Below are 15540 nucleotides of genomic sequence, written 5' to 3'. Positions count from 1 at the left end.
AGGAGTCATATTTGCAAGCCTAAGGGGCTTCCCTGATATGGTGATGGAAACAGACTGCCAGGAGGTGGTTAATCTCTGGCATGATCGCCGTGACGGACGATCCGTCGTGGTTGCAATTCTATTTGAGATTGAAGAGCTTTCTCTTACTTTTTCCTCTTTTGTAATTCAGCATGTATTAAGAGCAGCAAACGGTCCAGCGCATCTATGTGCCAAGTATGCTTGCATAAGAAACGCTACCGGAAGCTGGTTTACTGAAACTCCTAGTTTTCTGGTGAGCAGCCTTTTGGCTGACTGCCCAGCGAACACTTTTCATCAATAAAGCTCTGAAATTTTGACGCAAAAAAAAAAAAAACTGGTCCTTGTGGCCCTTGTAATACACGTTGTCCACAAGGGTACCCAAACTGTATGAAAAACACCCAGGCAGGCCCAGTTAAAACACTGCACGTATTTTCTATCGCGATTTTTATGTATATAATACCTTGGAAAGCTAGATATAGTTCAGAAAATCGCCGTCGTCGAGCCGGGGCACGTGCCCAGGGTGCCCGGACGGTAAATTCGCCCCTGCTCGTCATGCTGCACAGCAGCGGCTTCACCACGTTCACGGACTCCCACTTGAGCGTCCAACTCGTGGCCTGCAATGCATGGTCCAGGTGGAGGTGGAGGTGGGGTGGGTGCGGCAGGTGGCAGAGTTGGGACGTGACGCACAATGGGTGTGGCGTGGAGGGTGGAGGGCTTCGCCGTTCGTGCTCGGCCAGCCTCTCGTCACGCGCGCCATGGCAAAGAAGGGGGTCGACGTGGAGGTGGCGGGAGACGCATGGCTTCCAGCTCGGCAGCGTCGCCCGCCCCCGCCCGTTGCCGTCGGTGTGCAGGGTGAGTGCTCGATAAAATGCTGCTGCTGCTGCTGCTGCTGCATAAAAAGAAAGAGAGATTAGAAAAAGGAAAGAGAAAACCGCTCCCACCTGGCCGGCCGGTTTTCCACATAAACCAGCATTTCTTAAAAGGACCTAATGTCTCTCACAAATTAATTCCTGTTCTACTCTTGGTGAGCTAGAGATAAAAAAACATACTACAATATAATTTTAACTCATTTGAGAGAAGGGGCACTCGTTACAAGCGTTTTGTTCCTTCTCACCAAAGATCGTCTTATATACATGAAGGTACAGATGACCGAACCCTATGTTACGACTAAAATGCTCTACTTCATAATAATGTTGATGGCCGCCAGAAATACTTTTATACTCGCTCCGTTCTTAATTATTTGTCTAATTTTTAAAGATTCAACTATGAACTACTCCCTCCGTTTCTAAATATAAGTATTTTAAGAGTTTCTACGGATGTATGTAGACATACATTAGAATTTAGATTCACTCATTTTGCTTCGTATGTAGTCCTTTAGTGAAATCTCTAAAAAGACTTATATTTAGGAACTGAGGGAGTACATACAAAAGAAAAAAAATGAATCTATATTTTAAATTATGTCTATATACATTCGTATGTAGTTTATAGTGAACTCTCTAAAAAGACAAATATTTAGTAACGGAGGGAATACATTACTGATGATTTACAATGATGTGCACAACTTGCGGCTAGCAAAGGTAGTGCTTGTTATTCGTCTATCAGCATCTGAAGGTGGGAAGATAGTATCACTGATCCGCCACCATTTTTTATTGCCACAGCAGTAGAGATTACATCAAAGTCATATCTGCAACCTACACCCTACGGTGAGTACATGAACAACAACATAACAACAGGATTTAGTCCTCTCCCATCCAAATTTTGCTCCTTCGTGCGGCTTCATACAGATAACGGAATCTCTTGTCATCTTCTACGAGCATGTGCTTGCGGACAAAGTCATCCAGGCTCCAGGCTATCGCACACGATCAAATGCTTTTGCAACGGTGCCTGCCAACAATAAGTTCAGCCTCAAGGATACTTACTTTTTACAGAAGGGAAACGGTATCTACATAAGAGGTTCAGGATTCATAACTTGTTATTATAGATATGTTATAGGTGCACTAGACTAGATTTGTCTGAAAGAAGGGAGAGATACGATCATATGAGGTACAGTCATGTGGTCGGTTTTCTCCTGATTCGTGATTTCTTACTCATCACTACATTATTATGGAAAACCTAATGTGAAGTTTGTTCTTTTCAACTCAGCTAATAATGCTGCAAAGCTTAGTAATACTTCTCACTGAGGATATATAACAATTACTCCCGCTTTCTCACCAATACGTCGACATTGGAAAACTTGAAACCAGAATACTTTGGCCTTACCTTCTGAATCTCGAACTCCCAAATTCTATGTTCTTGTCTTTGGACCCCTATGTCTTCTGAATCTGTAGGGAATCATAATGGCCAAAACCATGATACAGAACTTGTATTGGATCCTCTTTACCGTACTCTTGGCCATACTCAGCAATGGTTATCAAACCACCCACATCTTCATCACGCATGTACACAGTTATTGGCATCCTGTGTAAACGAAGTAATGGTGTCCTTATTACTCCATGTGCAGTACTGCTAAGTGCATGTTAACTGAAGGACTGGACATACATCAAATCAAAATGGAACCTTTTTCCTTGCATTAACATGAGAAATTCTTTGCTATCTAATTTTAACTATCGCCAGAATTTAGCCAACTTCATTGAATGTTGCCTACTCCATCTATTTTGAACAATTCCTAAGATTTTTTTTATTATCCCTAATGGTATACGTTCTTTGTAAATGATGTGATATAAACATAGTTGGAAAAGGTCACAGATAAAATAAAGAGTGAATTATTTGCACTACATGTACTCTTTTCATTAAGCTATTTAGCTACGAGGATATAAATATTAGCTAACAAAACATAAGTGAGCCTTCATATTTTATTGCTGGTAGCCACCCTTGGTATCCATGAAGAGGAATGCATAACAGGTCTAATTACTTACTGAAGAACATGTGAAGCCATGAACAGTTCTGGCTCACCACCCCACACATGTGGCTGCTTAATCTGGGAAACGTATGTATCAAAATCGCCCTCAACAAACCTGTCAAACGAAATGCAACAGTTCGAAATGTATCAATAATAATTATCCACGTCTTATTCACATTTTAAAAACAGAGGAGCAAACATAACAGTAAGAATGTGCATCAACTAACCATTCAGTCTCTTCCCGTCTAGTGACAAATTCATCGGCAACCTTTACAATGATGGATTAGAAGCTTTAGAGAATGAAAAGCAATAGCAGCTTTAGAGAACAAAATACCTAGAAACACCAGACATACCATTGACCTCAATTCATCAGCCAGCTTTCTCTGAAGATCTTCATTAGGTATAGGTTTCCCTGAGCGGATGCATGCCCCATGAACCACGGAGCGGAATAAGCATCTCCCATCTCCTGGAATGCCTAGCAAATCAAGGTAAAACAGTCACAAGTAGTAGCTTAGTGTCATGCTGAAATGTCCACAAAAAATATATATTGTAAGTGCACTCTATTTTCCTTTAACAAAAGCAATTATTAAGCCCAACACAAATGCATTTCTCACCGGTGACAGAATAATCCGTGTAGACTTTCTTCCCATGAGAAGTTGATGCTGAAGTTTCTGCACAGTTGATCTTTCTGTCCACAGGCATCTCAGCTTTTGCGATCCCTGAAACTGAAAAGCCAAAGCAGAGTCCACCGGCCGTAGCTCCTATCTTTTGATGCACACCTCTCCATTTCAAACCAGTACCCGAAATTCTGTCGGGTGAAAGCACGTCGAGCTTTACACTTAGACTGCCTTCTCTGGTTGATAATCCGCAACGCAATCGTCGGCCAACTAAGCTGACAAAGTACTTCAGACTCTGCGCTTCAGAAGATCTTGTGTTCTTGTTACGAGAAGAATCAGCTAAGCCCAATGTCATATGAGAGCGGCTTGAGTGCGGTCGGGAGCACTTCCATAAGACCATGCTCTGTGTGGGTCCTCCTTGAAACTGATTGGAATGAGCATGCATACTACTTGAGGAAGATCGCCGCGCACAGATTGCAGGTGAATAGAGCCGCATCCAGCTCAAATAGTATCAGCTGTACATATGCAGACAAATGACAATAAGAACTAGTAGTAGAACATGATACGACTGGTTTAGAAATTAAAACAGTAATGATCATGATACAGAGTAACATCTACTCAATCCTAGCCTAGTTGACATCTACTCAAAGGTAAAAACGAGGAATTAAGTGTGTTGAGCCGAAACACTGTCCAGAACAAGTATTTAAGATAACTGCACATATGTACTCTGAGCATTCTCCCATAGTAAAGTTGTGGACTAACAGGCTTGATTGCCTAGTAAACAACACAGCACGTGGTATCCCTTTCTTGCTCTAGATGATTCAGATTCATGTCATATCGAAGAAACACGAAAAACTGAGTCGTAATTCCCAGACATAAGAAACAGAGAAAGCAAAGTATTATCGGTAAAGCGTGCTGCCCAACATTCAGATGCTAACAAGAACCACATCCAAGACGGCATCATGCCAATCATACATTCATACCAGCAGAGAGAAAGAACGCCCCGCGCCGCCGTTCTACTAAAAGATGCAGCAAAACGCAGGCAAAATCTCCTCCGAATAATGCCGCCGCGCCATGAACGAAATCCAAATTCTTGCGAAATAGTAATGCAGATCAGCAACAACAGGTATACGAGACAGAAGCGGCAGGCATTACCGACGTAATTCGAGGAAGCGATAATTCGCGATGACGCAGGCGGACGGGGAGGAGGAGCTGGGGACGGACGGGCGGGGTTCACGCCTACGAGATTTGCCTCCCCCTTCCTTGGGCGGTGGGGAGAAGTGAGGGCGAGGAGAAAGGATGAGCGCTTAGGCGGGACAACGAACCAAAGGGAGCGGGCGTTTGCTTGGAGCCGGAGCAATGGCGGCAGCGGGAGGAGGAAGAGGGGGATGGGAGCAAAGCGGCGAGCTCGGGTTACCCAGGCTCCAGAGGATTCCAGAACCGACCTTTTTTTTCTTTTCCTTTTGAGAAATATATATTCCAGAACCAACCAGGACGAGTAAGAGGTAAGTCATGGATGGGCTTTATTATATGTGGAGCTAAACTGGGCCATACACTCGGGCTCGGGAGAATTTATGGCCCACTTCAGCTCTACACACCAAACGCTGGCGATTGGGCTAATTCCGCGGGCAGGCCGAATGGCTGACACTCCCCTGGAGTGCATGCTCCTCCTGCCTGCGCAGAGAAAAAAAAAAAAAAAGAGCACCGGACCACCCGTCCGTTATCGGTGTATACACGGCACACTGGCCAGGTACATGTACAGTCAGCATGCATTGCATTGCACGTCCAGGTATCATTACTAGAAGGTGTATGCGCGTTCATACGAGCGCTCGCGTATGTACTGTGTTCAAAACAAGTTTTCAAGAAACACGGTGCAAGATCAAGTGGACCGGTGCCCGTCCATGCTCATACCATTCATCCATAGTTAATTGCACGGCGACGGCCGTGACGAATCGTTGTAGCCCTGGAGCTCGAGCGTGCCGCCGTACTCCTCGGGCAGCTGGGACTCGTCGACGGAGTCACGGAGCGTGGCGTCGAGGTCCTTGTCGGCGACGAACACGAACTTCTCCTTGGTCTTGTCGTCGATGAAGGGGTACAGCATCTTCCAGGCCGCCATGAACACGTAGGGCACGTGGATCAGGAGCGCCCGCCCCAGCCGCTCCGGGTAGTAGCTCTGCATGATGTCCAGCGCCGCCACGTACGCACGGATGTCGCAGTTCGCGTACCCCCAACCCCGGAGCTCCACCACCACCGCAAACTTCTCCTGTCCAGCCGACAACCTGTTTCAACGTACATACCGACACACGTGCATGCGTATCAATCAATGTATATAACCACAGTTAACTGGTCAGATTGCTCATGCATTCAACTAACTGAACCTATATAATATACCTGGTGCAGGTGTTGTCGAGGATGTAGACGACGTAGCGCTTGAACTCGTCGAGGTCACGCTTGGCGGGGAAGTGGCGGGCGAGGAAGAGGTACACCAACGGACGTCCCTTCTTGTCGATGCCCTGCATATAGAGCTTCTCTTGCACGAGCTCGCCGCGCACCTCCTCGTCGGTGATGGAACCGCCAGGCTTGACGACGCGTTTCCAGCTCAAGTACTTGAGGAACATCGCCGACGCCTTGCTGATGTTGTGGTCCCGAGCTCGTAGGAACCTCCGCAGAGCAAAGTCGTCTTCCTCCTGCGTGTATGTATGTATGGGAGGATCAAAGATGGGGGCAATGTCAGCACATAATATACCTTCCTCCTGAAAGGTATATTAGCTGGTTTATTACTTTGAATACATTAATTGAGTTGATAATTTAATGGTATGATTTCCGTGATGATATATAACTCACATTTTGTTGGTTGAAATGTATATGATTGAAAATATCTGCAACCCTTGTGAACCAGAGGAAATAGGTTCTATAAAAGGTTATCGGTCATTTGGGCAATCGGGTTGTATACTTCGCAAAGAACTATTCCTTCCATCCCATAATACAAGAGTGCTTTTCCATTAGTGTAGTGCCAAAAAAAGCTACTCCCTCCGTTCCTAAATATAAGTCTTTCTAGAGATTTCACTAGTGGACTACATACGGATATATATAGACATACTTTAGAATATAGATTCAATCATTTTGCTCCATATGTAGACCTTTAGTAAAATCGCTTAAAAGACTTATATTTAGGAACGGAGGGAGTATTATATTATGAGACGGGGTACATAGTTGTGTGCTTCTAGGGTTTCGTTTCGATCATCCCTACCAGTTCAACGTTTTACCCTGTTATTATTGCATATGCAGATAGGGTTATGCTACTACGGTTAATCGGTCGAAGCGAGATTAAGGCAGGGTAGGTATGGTACGGGCGTCGTGGCCGTAGTATGTATGTGGCTAGTTAGCTCGGACCAAAGAGCGTGTTCGTCTCATGTCATCAACGCCTTTAAGCGACCGGCAACCACTCGCGGACCGACTTGACCAGCAGTGTGGATCAGATAGATTCTGATCTGGTGGTTGGATGACCTGGTCACAATACGTATGTACTTTCTCCGTTCAAAAATACTTGTATGAGGAACGAATGTATCTAGATGTATTTTAGTTCTAGATATATTCATTTATATTTATTTTTGCCACAAGTAATTCCAGACGGAGGGAGTACGTGTCTCCTAACCTGAACACCTCTACACTCTAGTAGCTTGGTGTCAGTTGCTTAGCCATGCACTCACAGTCGAAGCACAAGTCGAGCTGTGATCTCACCAGTCTGTGTAATTAAGATGTAATGGCTGATTGATTGCTACTAAGAGAGGAAACGGATTATCTGAACCGAGAAATAAGGTGTGAGCTAATTAAGCTAGCTGCTATACGGCCTATGGGAGGAAGAGAATCGATCAAAAGTCAGGCAACAGGTGATGAGGAGGAAGGAGATGGTCAGTGGTACCTTGGCAGCGGGGTCCTGGGCCTCGACGACGGCCCTAAGCTCAGCCACCTTCTTCCACTCCGCCGCGTCGCCATGGCCGCCCTGCTCATCAGCACCGCGATCCATGTATGCCGCCGCCCGGCCTCCTCAATCGATCAGCCGGACTCCAATTAATGGCTGCTGTAGTGCTGGCTAGAGAGCGTCCGGGCTGCTTGATTTACGCCGAGACCAAGACCGAGAGCAGGGAGCTCCGGCAGGGAGGAGGAGTGAGAGAGATATATGGGTATGTGCAAAGGCCGTGAGGTGCTGTTTCGTCTCCATGGGGTCGGATCGAGTCGGGTGGAACTGAAATCGACGCCAACCTGCCGCGTCACCTACTCACCGGCACCGCTCGCTCGCCGGCTATTCATGGGGGGCGGAAAGTGAGAGGGACTTACAACCGTACGCTTCCCTCCTTCGATTCTTCGAACTAAAAGCCCATCCACGTCTCGTCGGATATCCATATCTGTAGCAAATTAATTCAGATTGGTGCAGCACGTTACCCGCTGTTTATTTTCACGACGTCAAGGCCATTTAGTAAAGTCGTTCAAGCCTTATGTAATAACCGTCCTTAAAATGACACAGGTGCCAAAACATTGTATTTCCGTTATGAAAGTAATGGAAAGGGGAGAAAGCCCGGTTCGAAAAAATAATAATAACACAGGTGCGTAGTTACATCCACGCGATCGTCCTCCCTCACTCGCAGACGGCACGCCATGAACAAAGCTGGATGCCGGCTCTTGATCTCCGGAGCACCAACGAAGTCAAGGTAACGTTGTTGACGAAACGGATGAGAATTCCTCGGCATTTCCTATTTAGCACTACAGGCGTCAATTAATATGCATTTTGTAAACAGGCGTCTGCATCCCTCTTAAATGGACCGTTCCATCTAGACATTGAATGACATTTTTCTTTGGAAATTCTACGGTGATTTTTTCTAAAATTTCGATGAACATTTTATTAAATTAATTAAGTTTTCTCTGAAAATCGATGAACCTTTTTTAAAGTATTAAAAAAATTATGAACTTTTTGAATATTGACGAACTTTCCGGACGTGCCGTGAGTAGTCCTTCTATGAAATTTGAGTTTAAAAATTGATGAACTTTTTCAAGGTTTATGAACTTTGTTTTCAATTTAATGAACTTTTTTTAAAAATACATGATGTTTTTTAAAGTTTCTATGAACTCAAATTTAATGTTTTTGTAGATTTAATGAACTATTATCAAATTAGATGAACATTTTTTCAATTTCAACGAGTGTTTTTTAAAATTGATGAACCTTTTTTAAAAGATATGAACTTTTTTCAAATAGATGACTTTTTTTTCCTGGTGGCAACAGCACATCTCCTAGTCTCATGTTTCTGTCACTTAAGCTAGACATCAGGGGGCATGAACCCACAATCATGCATAACGCTCCCTCTTGGAGTTACAATCTACTACTCGGCCAAATCAATAAAGAGCAACGAAGAACATGCATGAATCACTATAGAACATAATATAAAAGGATAATCAAATATATAACTCATCACAATCTACTACTCGCTCAAATCAATAAATAGCGGGAAAATTACATAGATGCCTTGATCATGTAGGGCGGCTCACAAGGGCTAATCATTGAAGCACAAGATTGGAGAGAAGACATCACATAGTTACTGATCATGGAAGGACTACTCACGGCACGTCAGGAAAGCGTCCATGGTGGTGGAGAAGCTTCCGGAGGTCAATCCTCCCTCTGGCAGGATCCCGGAAAGAGGTCTCTTGACGCTTCCTATCTCGGAAGCGCTGCGACGGCGGAACGATGGAGAAATTCGTGATTCTGGATCTGATGGAAGGGTTTCCGACCGGAGGAGTAAATATAGGCCGAAGGAGGGCGTCAGAGGAGGTGGGACCCACCCAGGCGACCTGTGGGCGCTGCCAGGGGCCAGGCCGCGCAGGGAGGCCGCCTGGGCAGCCCCTGACTCCCCTCTGGCCCACCTTTGATGCTCCGGAAGCTTCCGTCACGCTGATTTTTATATATTTTCTCGGGATTTTTGGGACTCTTGAAATTTGGATAAAAGTCCCTGCAAAAAAGACATCAGAAGACACAAACTGGCACGGGGTGCATTGAGTTAGTAGGTTAGTCCAAATATGTGTAAAAAGATATAAAAGTATAGCAAAACATATAACAATGTCACCCAAAAGATCATGGAACAAGCATAAATTATAGATACGTTTGAGACTTATTAGTGGCCTTCCGTCTTTATGAGTGGAGACGAGGGTTGCGGTCGGCTCCGGTGAGGATCCGTCGACGTATCCGAAGACGCCGATGCCTCTTAGCTGTGGCACGATCTGTGCGCGCCACAGGACATAATTGGTGCGGGTAAGTTTCTCCGTGACCTGGCCATTGAGGTTTGGTTGGGAGGATCTGGAGGAAGACATGGCTATGGCACTAATGGTGACTGAAAGCTAGATGTTTAGGTGGAGGAAGGGCTCTGTATACCATGTGCGAGTTGCGGAAACTTCTTACCTCGATGTGAGGGACGTGTTGCATGTTATATAGCAGGGGCACCGAACCCTGGATAGTGCATACGTGTTTAAAGTACATCTTGAAGATCAAGGCAAATAGATATAGGGTTTAATCTAATTACAACTGAAAATATAGATAAAAGATATTAAGGTTTAAACTAGATCCTATCTTATCTCTACAAGACTCCTTGGTGCACAAGTTATGTAGCCAAAATCTTCTTATGTTCGACATGAACGAGCCGACAACGAGCCGTGCTGGGATAAGGATGTGCGTGATGCGCATCCAGCGAATACAAACATTCACTTTTAACAATATGTTAAATATTTTTTTCTTTTTCTCAAATTAAATGTTTTTGATTTTTGCAGGATAATACTTCTTATATTACTCAAAACAATCCAGGGTTACCATCAACCGGCAATGCCGAGGAGTTCATCAGGACCCGATTCAAGCCACATAATAGTTTGTCATTGTGAACGTTCAAAATTTACCGAAAAGTGACTAGCATTATTTTTGCTGCGCACAACATGAGTAATATAAGAATTACACTCGATCAAACTTTAGCGGAAAAGCATATTTTGATCTATTCATATCTTCAATTGATGCAGAGTCCGGGGCTCGTTTCCTCCTTCTAAAAAATATATATATATCTTCAATATGAATCATCTTCACTGCTTCAAGGTCGTCTGATTTGTTATTAATTTCATAAGAAATTGTACTAAGTTAAAAACACTTATCTTGGGCAGTACATATTTTGTGTGTGGAAAATGTCAAAGAAGATGGGTCATCTGCATTTTTATCTTGTTAAAATAAAAAGCGAGAGATGGTACTGGGCTACTGGCGCCGGCGGGACTGGAAGGTGGAAGGATGCAAGCTGAACTGGGCTGGGCGCCATGGGTGTCGCTGGCATCGATCAGGACGGAGTTGACAGAGCGCTGGCAATGCCATCGCCCTGGCCTGGCGCTGGCGGTGACGCGCTGCCGGCCTGAGAATATCCCGCCGTCTGCCCCCAGACGAAACGATTCCCTTCCGTCGCACTCTCCGCCCGCGCCGGACGCCTCCAACGCGCACCGCGGCGGCACGACAAAGATACACCGCAAGCACCAAGGGCGGGCAGGAGAGGAGAGGAGAACCACGACCGGAGACGCCTGTACGATTCGCCGAAGCTCCGAGCTCGTGCCGGCGCCGAAATCCGCCGCCACAGTTGGTTGGTTCCCATGGCGGGCGACGGCGAGGGGCCTCCCGCGGGGGTGGCCGGGAAGGTGACCTGCGCGGCGTGGATACGCAGGCCGCGCGCCGGGCCGTCCGTGTCCGGCAGCCGCAGTCTCCTCGTGGTGTACGGCCGCGGCGCCACTCCCTCGTCCCCGCCATTCCTCGACCTCCTCGCCTTCGACACCGCGGCGTGCGCACTCGACTCCGAATCCGAGCCCCTGGTGAGCGGAGCGCGCTGGGCGCGCGGGGTTCGGCGGCGCCTGCTGCTGCTGCTGCTGCTACTGCCGGGTCTCTGACCGCGGGTTTAATGAATCTTGCAGCTCAGGGTCGTGATGGGCGAGGAAGGAGCCGATGCGGACACACCGAGCGCCATCGCCGTGCACCCCGCCGGCGACGAGTTCGTCTGCGCCACCGCCAAAGGCTGCAGGTGCGTACGTGCTAGTGGCTTCAGACTCGATAACATTAACTGAATGCCAGTAGGGGAGAATACAAGTATGGTAGCAGAAATTGAACCCTTTCCTTTTCTCTTCATGTACATCACCTGCATTTCAGTGTCCCTTCTTTCATCCATACTCTCAAGTTCGCCTGGATAAGACAATCATTCCATCACATTTGCAGGCTGTTCAAGCTGCTCTATGATGACTTCTGTATCAACTTTGTGTCGAGAGATTCTCCGCCGCTCCAATCAGTTGGGCCTCAGCGATGTTTGGCATTCAGTACTGATGGTACTAAGTTTGCTATTGGTGGTGAGGTATCAGGCCATTTCGCTTTGCTTTTTTTTTTTCTCTCGTGCATTTACTGTATACAAATCATACGACTCGCCTACTGCTTATCATGTACTGCTAGTTGTTAAGTCTCTTCTGTTCAGAGTTATGTAACTTTTTAATGTAGGAAAAGTTATGCAACTTTTGATGACATGTTTCGATCCGTATGAACTGTAAATTATCATTGCATTCTGAACTTCAGCTTCTGCAAATCACAAATTTGAGTTCCTAACTAGACTTTCCTATTATTATCCCACTAAAACAGGATGGACATCTAAGAATATTTCACTGGCCAAATCTCAGTGTGCTTTTGGATGAACCTAAAGCTCATAAATCCTTCCGGGACATGGACATCAGGTGAATGAAACTATGAAAATAGACACTTTTTGTTTTAAGAATGGTATTGCATTAATCGACAAAATGATTATTACCTCGTAGATTAATAGGATCTGATAAATTGCACATACCAAAGCTGTTGGGTGTGTCTTGATAGTTCAGTATACACTTTTTCACAAGAGATCCTCGCTACTAATTTGGGCAATTAGCAAATTAACCAATTGCTATTTGTTCATTTAATTACAAAGTAAGCTCTTTTTGGTAGCATATTCAATCCTGAAATGCCTCTTTCTTATGTAGCTTGGATTCAGCGTATTTAGTATCAACTTCGACTGATGGTTCTGCAAGAATATGGAAGATTGATGAGGGAGCTCCACTCGTAAATTTGACTAGATCTTCGGTATAGTGTGCTAAAATCCATGTATTATTCGCTTTACAATAACTTTAAACTCGATTGGTTATTTGACCATACTGTTTACATTTCTTCTTGTAAATGCTTTACAGGATGAGAAGATTGAGTGTTGCCGCTTTTCAAGGGATGGAAAGAAACCTTTCCTGTTTTGCACACTTGTAAAAGGTAATCACGTCGATAATGTCAAGAAATGCAACACCGGACAACCTTCATTGAACATTTATTGATGAAATAGGAAATGATACCGTTACTATGGTTTTGAACATAAGTAACTGGAAGAGAATTGGATACAAAAGACTCCTGCGAAAGCCCATCTCCACACTTTCGGTTAGCTTGGATGGGATGTATCTCGCACTGTAAGTGGATGATATGGTACATCTCATGTAATATTGACTCTGGAAATACTTCTATATTTAGCATTTCTAGGCATACCTGCATCGCCAAAGTCGAGGTTATTCAGAATAGCTATTCCTTTCCAAGAGTTCAAACAATTTATGAATCGTCGTTCCTCACACTTCTCAGCTGCAATCCATCTTTTTCTACTTTTCATTGCATCTTTATGGAACATGGCGAAAGCTGCAGCATTAGTACCTGAGGTGTGTCCAGTTGACTGAACAACATGTTGGTTGGTCACCTCATAAAGCCATTATCAGGCTCTGAAACAATCATTTTACTGAAACAAACCAATTATCTGCTATTCTGCGTACATTTTTTAACAAAAGGAGCTTGTCTGTATGTCATGCTACTTGTTCATCGTTCGATTTAACGTGCTTGTCTAAATCTGTTGAGCCTTCAACATCGACGCATCATCATTCTTTTGGTACTGAAGTGGTACTGACATGGATATATTTTTTCATCTTTTGTTTTTTGAACGGTCACCTGGGGGGAGATCTTCCCCACCTGAATATATTACCACTCAACTGAGTTTACAGAGGGAATTACAAGCTTCATTTTTTTATTTTTATCTAGAGGAAGCTGCGATGGTGACTGTTGTGTTGCCGATGTAAAGAGCATGCAAGTTTCTCACATGATCAAGAAGGTTCACCTTGGCTCCCCAGTTTCCTCCATTGAATTCTGCCCTACTGAAAGGTAATGGTAATTTATGAACCTAACTGCTTAATCCTGATCTCTGACTGTATCCAGAACAAATGTTCTTATATATAAATTGTCTTCCTGAAACACTGCCAAACTAGTGAAGTACTCCTTCTGTCCCCATAATATAAGAGCGTTTTCGGCACTAGTATAGTGTAAAGAACTCTCTTATATTATGGGACGGAGGGAGTAGTAACTAGTTCAGTATTTGTTCATAGTAAACTCAGATTCCTTCCTTAAGCTATTCACTTGGAGATTACTCCAAACTTGAATGAAAGCACTGAATGACCTCTTGTTCGCTGATGTTGCAGGATTGTGATCTCCATGTCGAACCAATGGGGAGCAGAGATAACGAAGCTCGACGTCCCTGCCGACTGGAGAGGTACATACAAACATGTTGTAGATGGTGCTCTTGCATGTTGCGCATAAGTAGAGCTTTACTGATTTCCGGTGTATGCTTTCCACATTGCAGTTTGGCAAATCTGGCTGGTATTCTTGAGCCTCTTCGTGGTGTCAGCAATCCTGTTCTACACGTTCTTCAAGCACACAAACCTGGTGTAACCCCCTAGGGTGCGCATTCCAGAGCAAAGGTCCTCGGGTGTCTGAATTCTGATGATCAGAGTTCACGGTAACATCGTCGGCATGCCTAACATTGATAATTTTCAGTGTCCGCTGTTTTTTGACGCAATGCCTTCCCCGTGAGCCCTTTGCATCCTATGATCAAATAGTTTTGTGTTTGAAATAGCCATTGTTCTAGTCCTCGGAAACACATTGTTGTACACCGTGTAATGAATTCTCATCGCTGTGCTTTATACAGTTTATTTAGCATGTGTCTCCTCTGCTGTAATCACTCTGACATCCTTGGCAAAGAAAACAGTCTGCCCATGGCAGTTTTGTTAGTTACAAAAACTTAAACAGACATAGTAATTCACTTCTTTGGGTTTCCACCTTGACGATGGAGACGTGTGTGTATAACCAACATAAACCGAAGGCCCTTCCGACTTATTGCGGTTACACATATTCAGACAATTCTGTCCAGTGCAGTATTGGTGATGCGTACCAAAATGACAAGTAGAGATGTGTTGCTGCCTAGTGTTTTCACCTTGCTTGCCTAATAAAATAATGAAGTTTGAAGCATCACACCCTACAACCAAACCAGAAACGCAAGGGCAAGGTTGTGTGAGCTACACTGGGAAACATTGTTTGCTTTTGTCAGCAAGTTCAAAGATATCCCGAAACAACAAAACTGTTACACATGGGATCTTGCTTGAATTTTTCTTGTGTCCTGAAGATAATAAGCGGGATGTACACCGTCGTCTCAGTGATTGTTTTTGTTTCTGTTTCCGTGGAGCATGGTCTGATATCATACAGAGAGTTTGGGAGACCTGACGTCGCCGGTACATCACCATTGCCTCATGATCTGTGAGATACCAGGTGTGCCAAGCCTAAGTGTGAAGGTGACATTTGTGCGAGCAAGCGAGCTGTGTGTAGCGTGTGGCCATGCGGTCACCAACGGCAAGCGTGAACATTTGTATCCCCGAGCAAGCGGAGCCACAGCTCCGTCCGTGTGTTTGAGTCAGGGGACAGTGACAGTCCTGCTTCGGCTGCTACTTCGTGGTGACTGCTTGGACGGTTGGACCTATGCAGGAGGCGACTCGTCATCCATTCACGCGTGAATGAACAGCATCGCACTGCTCGGAGAAAAGAAAACCAAACAGAAGACATTGTGCCAGTGCCTCTAGATCAAG

The 15540-nt window shown here is 44.9% G+C and overlaps 3 protein-coding genes across 4 annotated transcripts; 1 reads left to right on the top strand and 2 right to left on the bottom strand.

The window, feature by feature from the left end:
* Window positions 1-1515: 1515 nt before the first annotated feature.
* On the bottom strand, window positions 1516-4988 carry LOC123452776 (OVARIAN TUMOR DOMAIN-containing deubiquitinating enzyme 4-like). 2 transcript variants are annotated; one of them, XM_045129488.1, is made up of 7 exons: window positions 4690-4988; window positions 3532-4049; window positions 3271-3392; window positions 3145-3185; window positions 2934-3032; window positions 2278-2475; window positions 1516-1902 (listed from the first exon to the last, which is right to left on the bottom strand). In XM_045129488.1, the coding sequence occupies exons 2-6, from the start codon at window positions 4028-4030 to the stop codon at window positions 2325-2327; spliced, it is 912 nt and encodes a 303-aa protein (XP_044985423.1). In that variant the 5' UTR covers window positions 4031-4049; window positions 4690-4988; the 3' UTR covers window positions 1516-1902; window positions 2278-2324. The 2 variants fall into 2 exon arrangements, with proteins under 2 accessions (XP_044985423.1, XP_044985424.1); XM_045129489.1 differs by lacking the exon at window positions 4690-4988 and adding an exon at window positions 4518-4681.
* A 240-nt stretch (window positions 4989-5228) lies between these two features.
* On the bottom strand, window positions 5229-7780 carry LOC123452777 (phosphatidylinositol transfer protein 3-like). Its single transcript, XM_045129491.1, has 3 exons — window positions 7457-7780; window positions 5926-6221; window positions 5229-5813 (listed from the first exon to the last, which is right to left on the bottom strand). The coding sequence occupies exons 1-3, from the start codon at window positions 7559-7561 to the stop codon at window positions 5459-5461; spliced, it is 756 nt and encodes a 251-aa protein (XP_044985426.1). The 5' UTR covers window positions 7562-7780; the 3' UTR covers window positions 5229-5458.
* A 3133-nt stretch (window positions 7781-10913) lies between these two features.
* Window positions 10914-14626, top strand: LOC123398925 (SEC12-like protein 1). The gene is made up of 10 exons (XM_045093367.1): window positions 10914-11409; window positions 11509-11615; window positions 11807-11939; window positions 12218-12309; window positions 12589-12688; window positions 12793-12865; window positions 12936-13056; window positions 13670-13789; window positions 14104-14174; window positions 14265-14626. The coding sequence occupies exons 1-10, from the start codon at window positions 11194-11196 to the stop codon at window positions 14351-14353; spliced, it is 1122 nt and encodes a 373-aa protein (XP_044949302.1). The 5' UTR covers window positions 10914-11193; the 3' UTR covers window positions 14354-14626.
* The last annotated feature ends 914 nt before the right edge of the window (window positions 14627-15540 follow it).

This window comes from Hordeum vulgare, chromosome 5H (genome assembly GCF_904849725.1).
Source record: "Hordeum vulgare subsp. vulgare chromosome 5H, MorexV3_pseudomolecules_assembly, whole genome shotgun sequence".
NCBI classification, from domain to species: domain Eukaryota; kingdom Viridiplantae; phylum Streptophyta; class Magnoliopsida; order Poales; family Poaceae; genus Hordeum; species Hordeum vulgare.
Note: the sequence above shows the minus strand (reverse complement) of the source record. Positions and strands in the feature narration are given on the sequence as shown.

Excerpts from the sequence above, each read along its gene's own strand:
- LOC123452776 (XM_045129488.1), bottom strand. The coding sequence starts at position 4,030 with ATGCGGCTCTATTCACCTGCAATCTGTGCGCGGCGATCTTCCTCAAGT. Across the intron at positions 3,393-3,531 it reads CACGGATTATTCTGTCACCG|GCATTCCAGGAGATGGGAGA; the intron begins GTGAGAAATGCA and ends TTGATTTGCTAG. Across the intron at positions 3,186-3,270 it reads CTGATGAATTGAGGTCAATG|GTTGCCGATGAATTTGTCAC; the intron begins GTATGTCTGGTG and ends ATCATTGTAAAG.
- LOC123452777 (XM_045129491.1), bottom strand. The coding sequence starts at position 7,561 with ATGGATCGCGGTGCTGATGAGCAGGGCGGCCATGGCGACGCGGCGGAG. Across the intron at positions 6,222-7,456 it reads CCCAGGACCCCGCTGCCAAG|GAGGAAGACGACTTTGCTCT; the intron begins GTACCACTGACC and ends ACATACACGCAG. Across the intron at positions 5,814-5,925 it reads CTCGACAACACCTGCACCAG|GTTGTCGGCTGGACAGGAGA; the intron begins GTATATTATATA and ends ACGTTGAAACAG.
- LOC123398925 (XM_045093367.1), top strand. The coding sequence starts at position 11,194 with ATGGCGGGCGACGGCGAGGGGCCTCCCGCGGGGGTGGCCGGGAAGGTG. Across the intron at positions 11,616-11,806 it reads GCCACCGCCAAAGGCTGCAG|GCTGTTCAAGCTGCTCTATG; the intron begins GTGCGTACGTGC and ends TCACATTTGCAG. Across the intron at positions 13,057-13,669 it reads GATGGGATGTATCTCGCACT|AGGAAGCTGCGATGGTGACT; the intron begins GTAAGTGGATGA and ends ATTTTTATCTAG.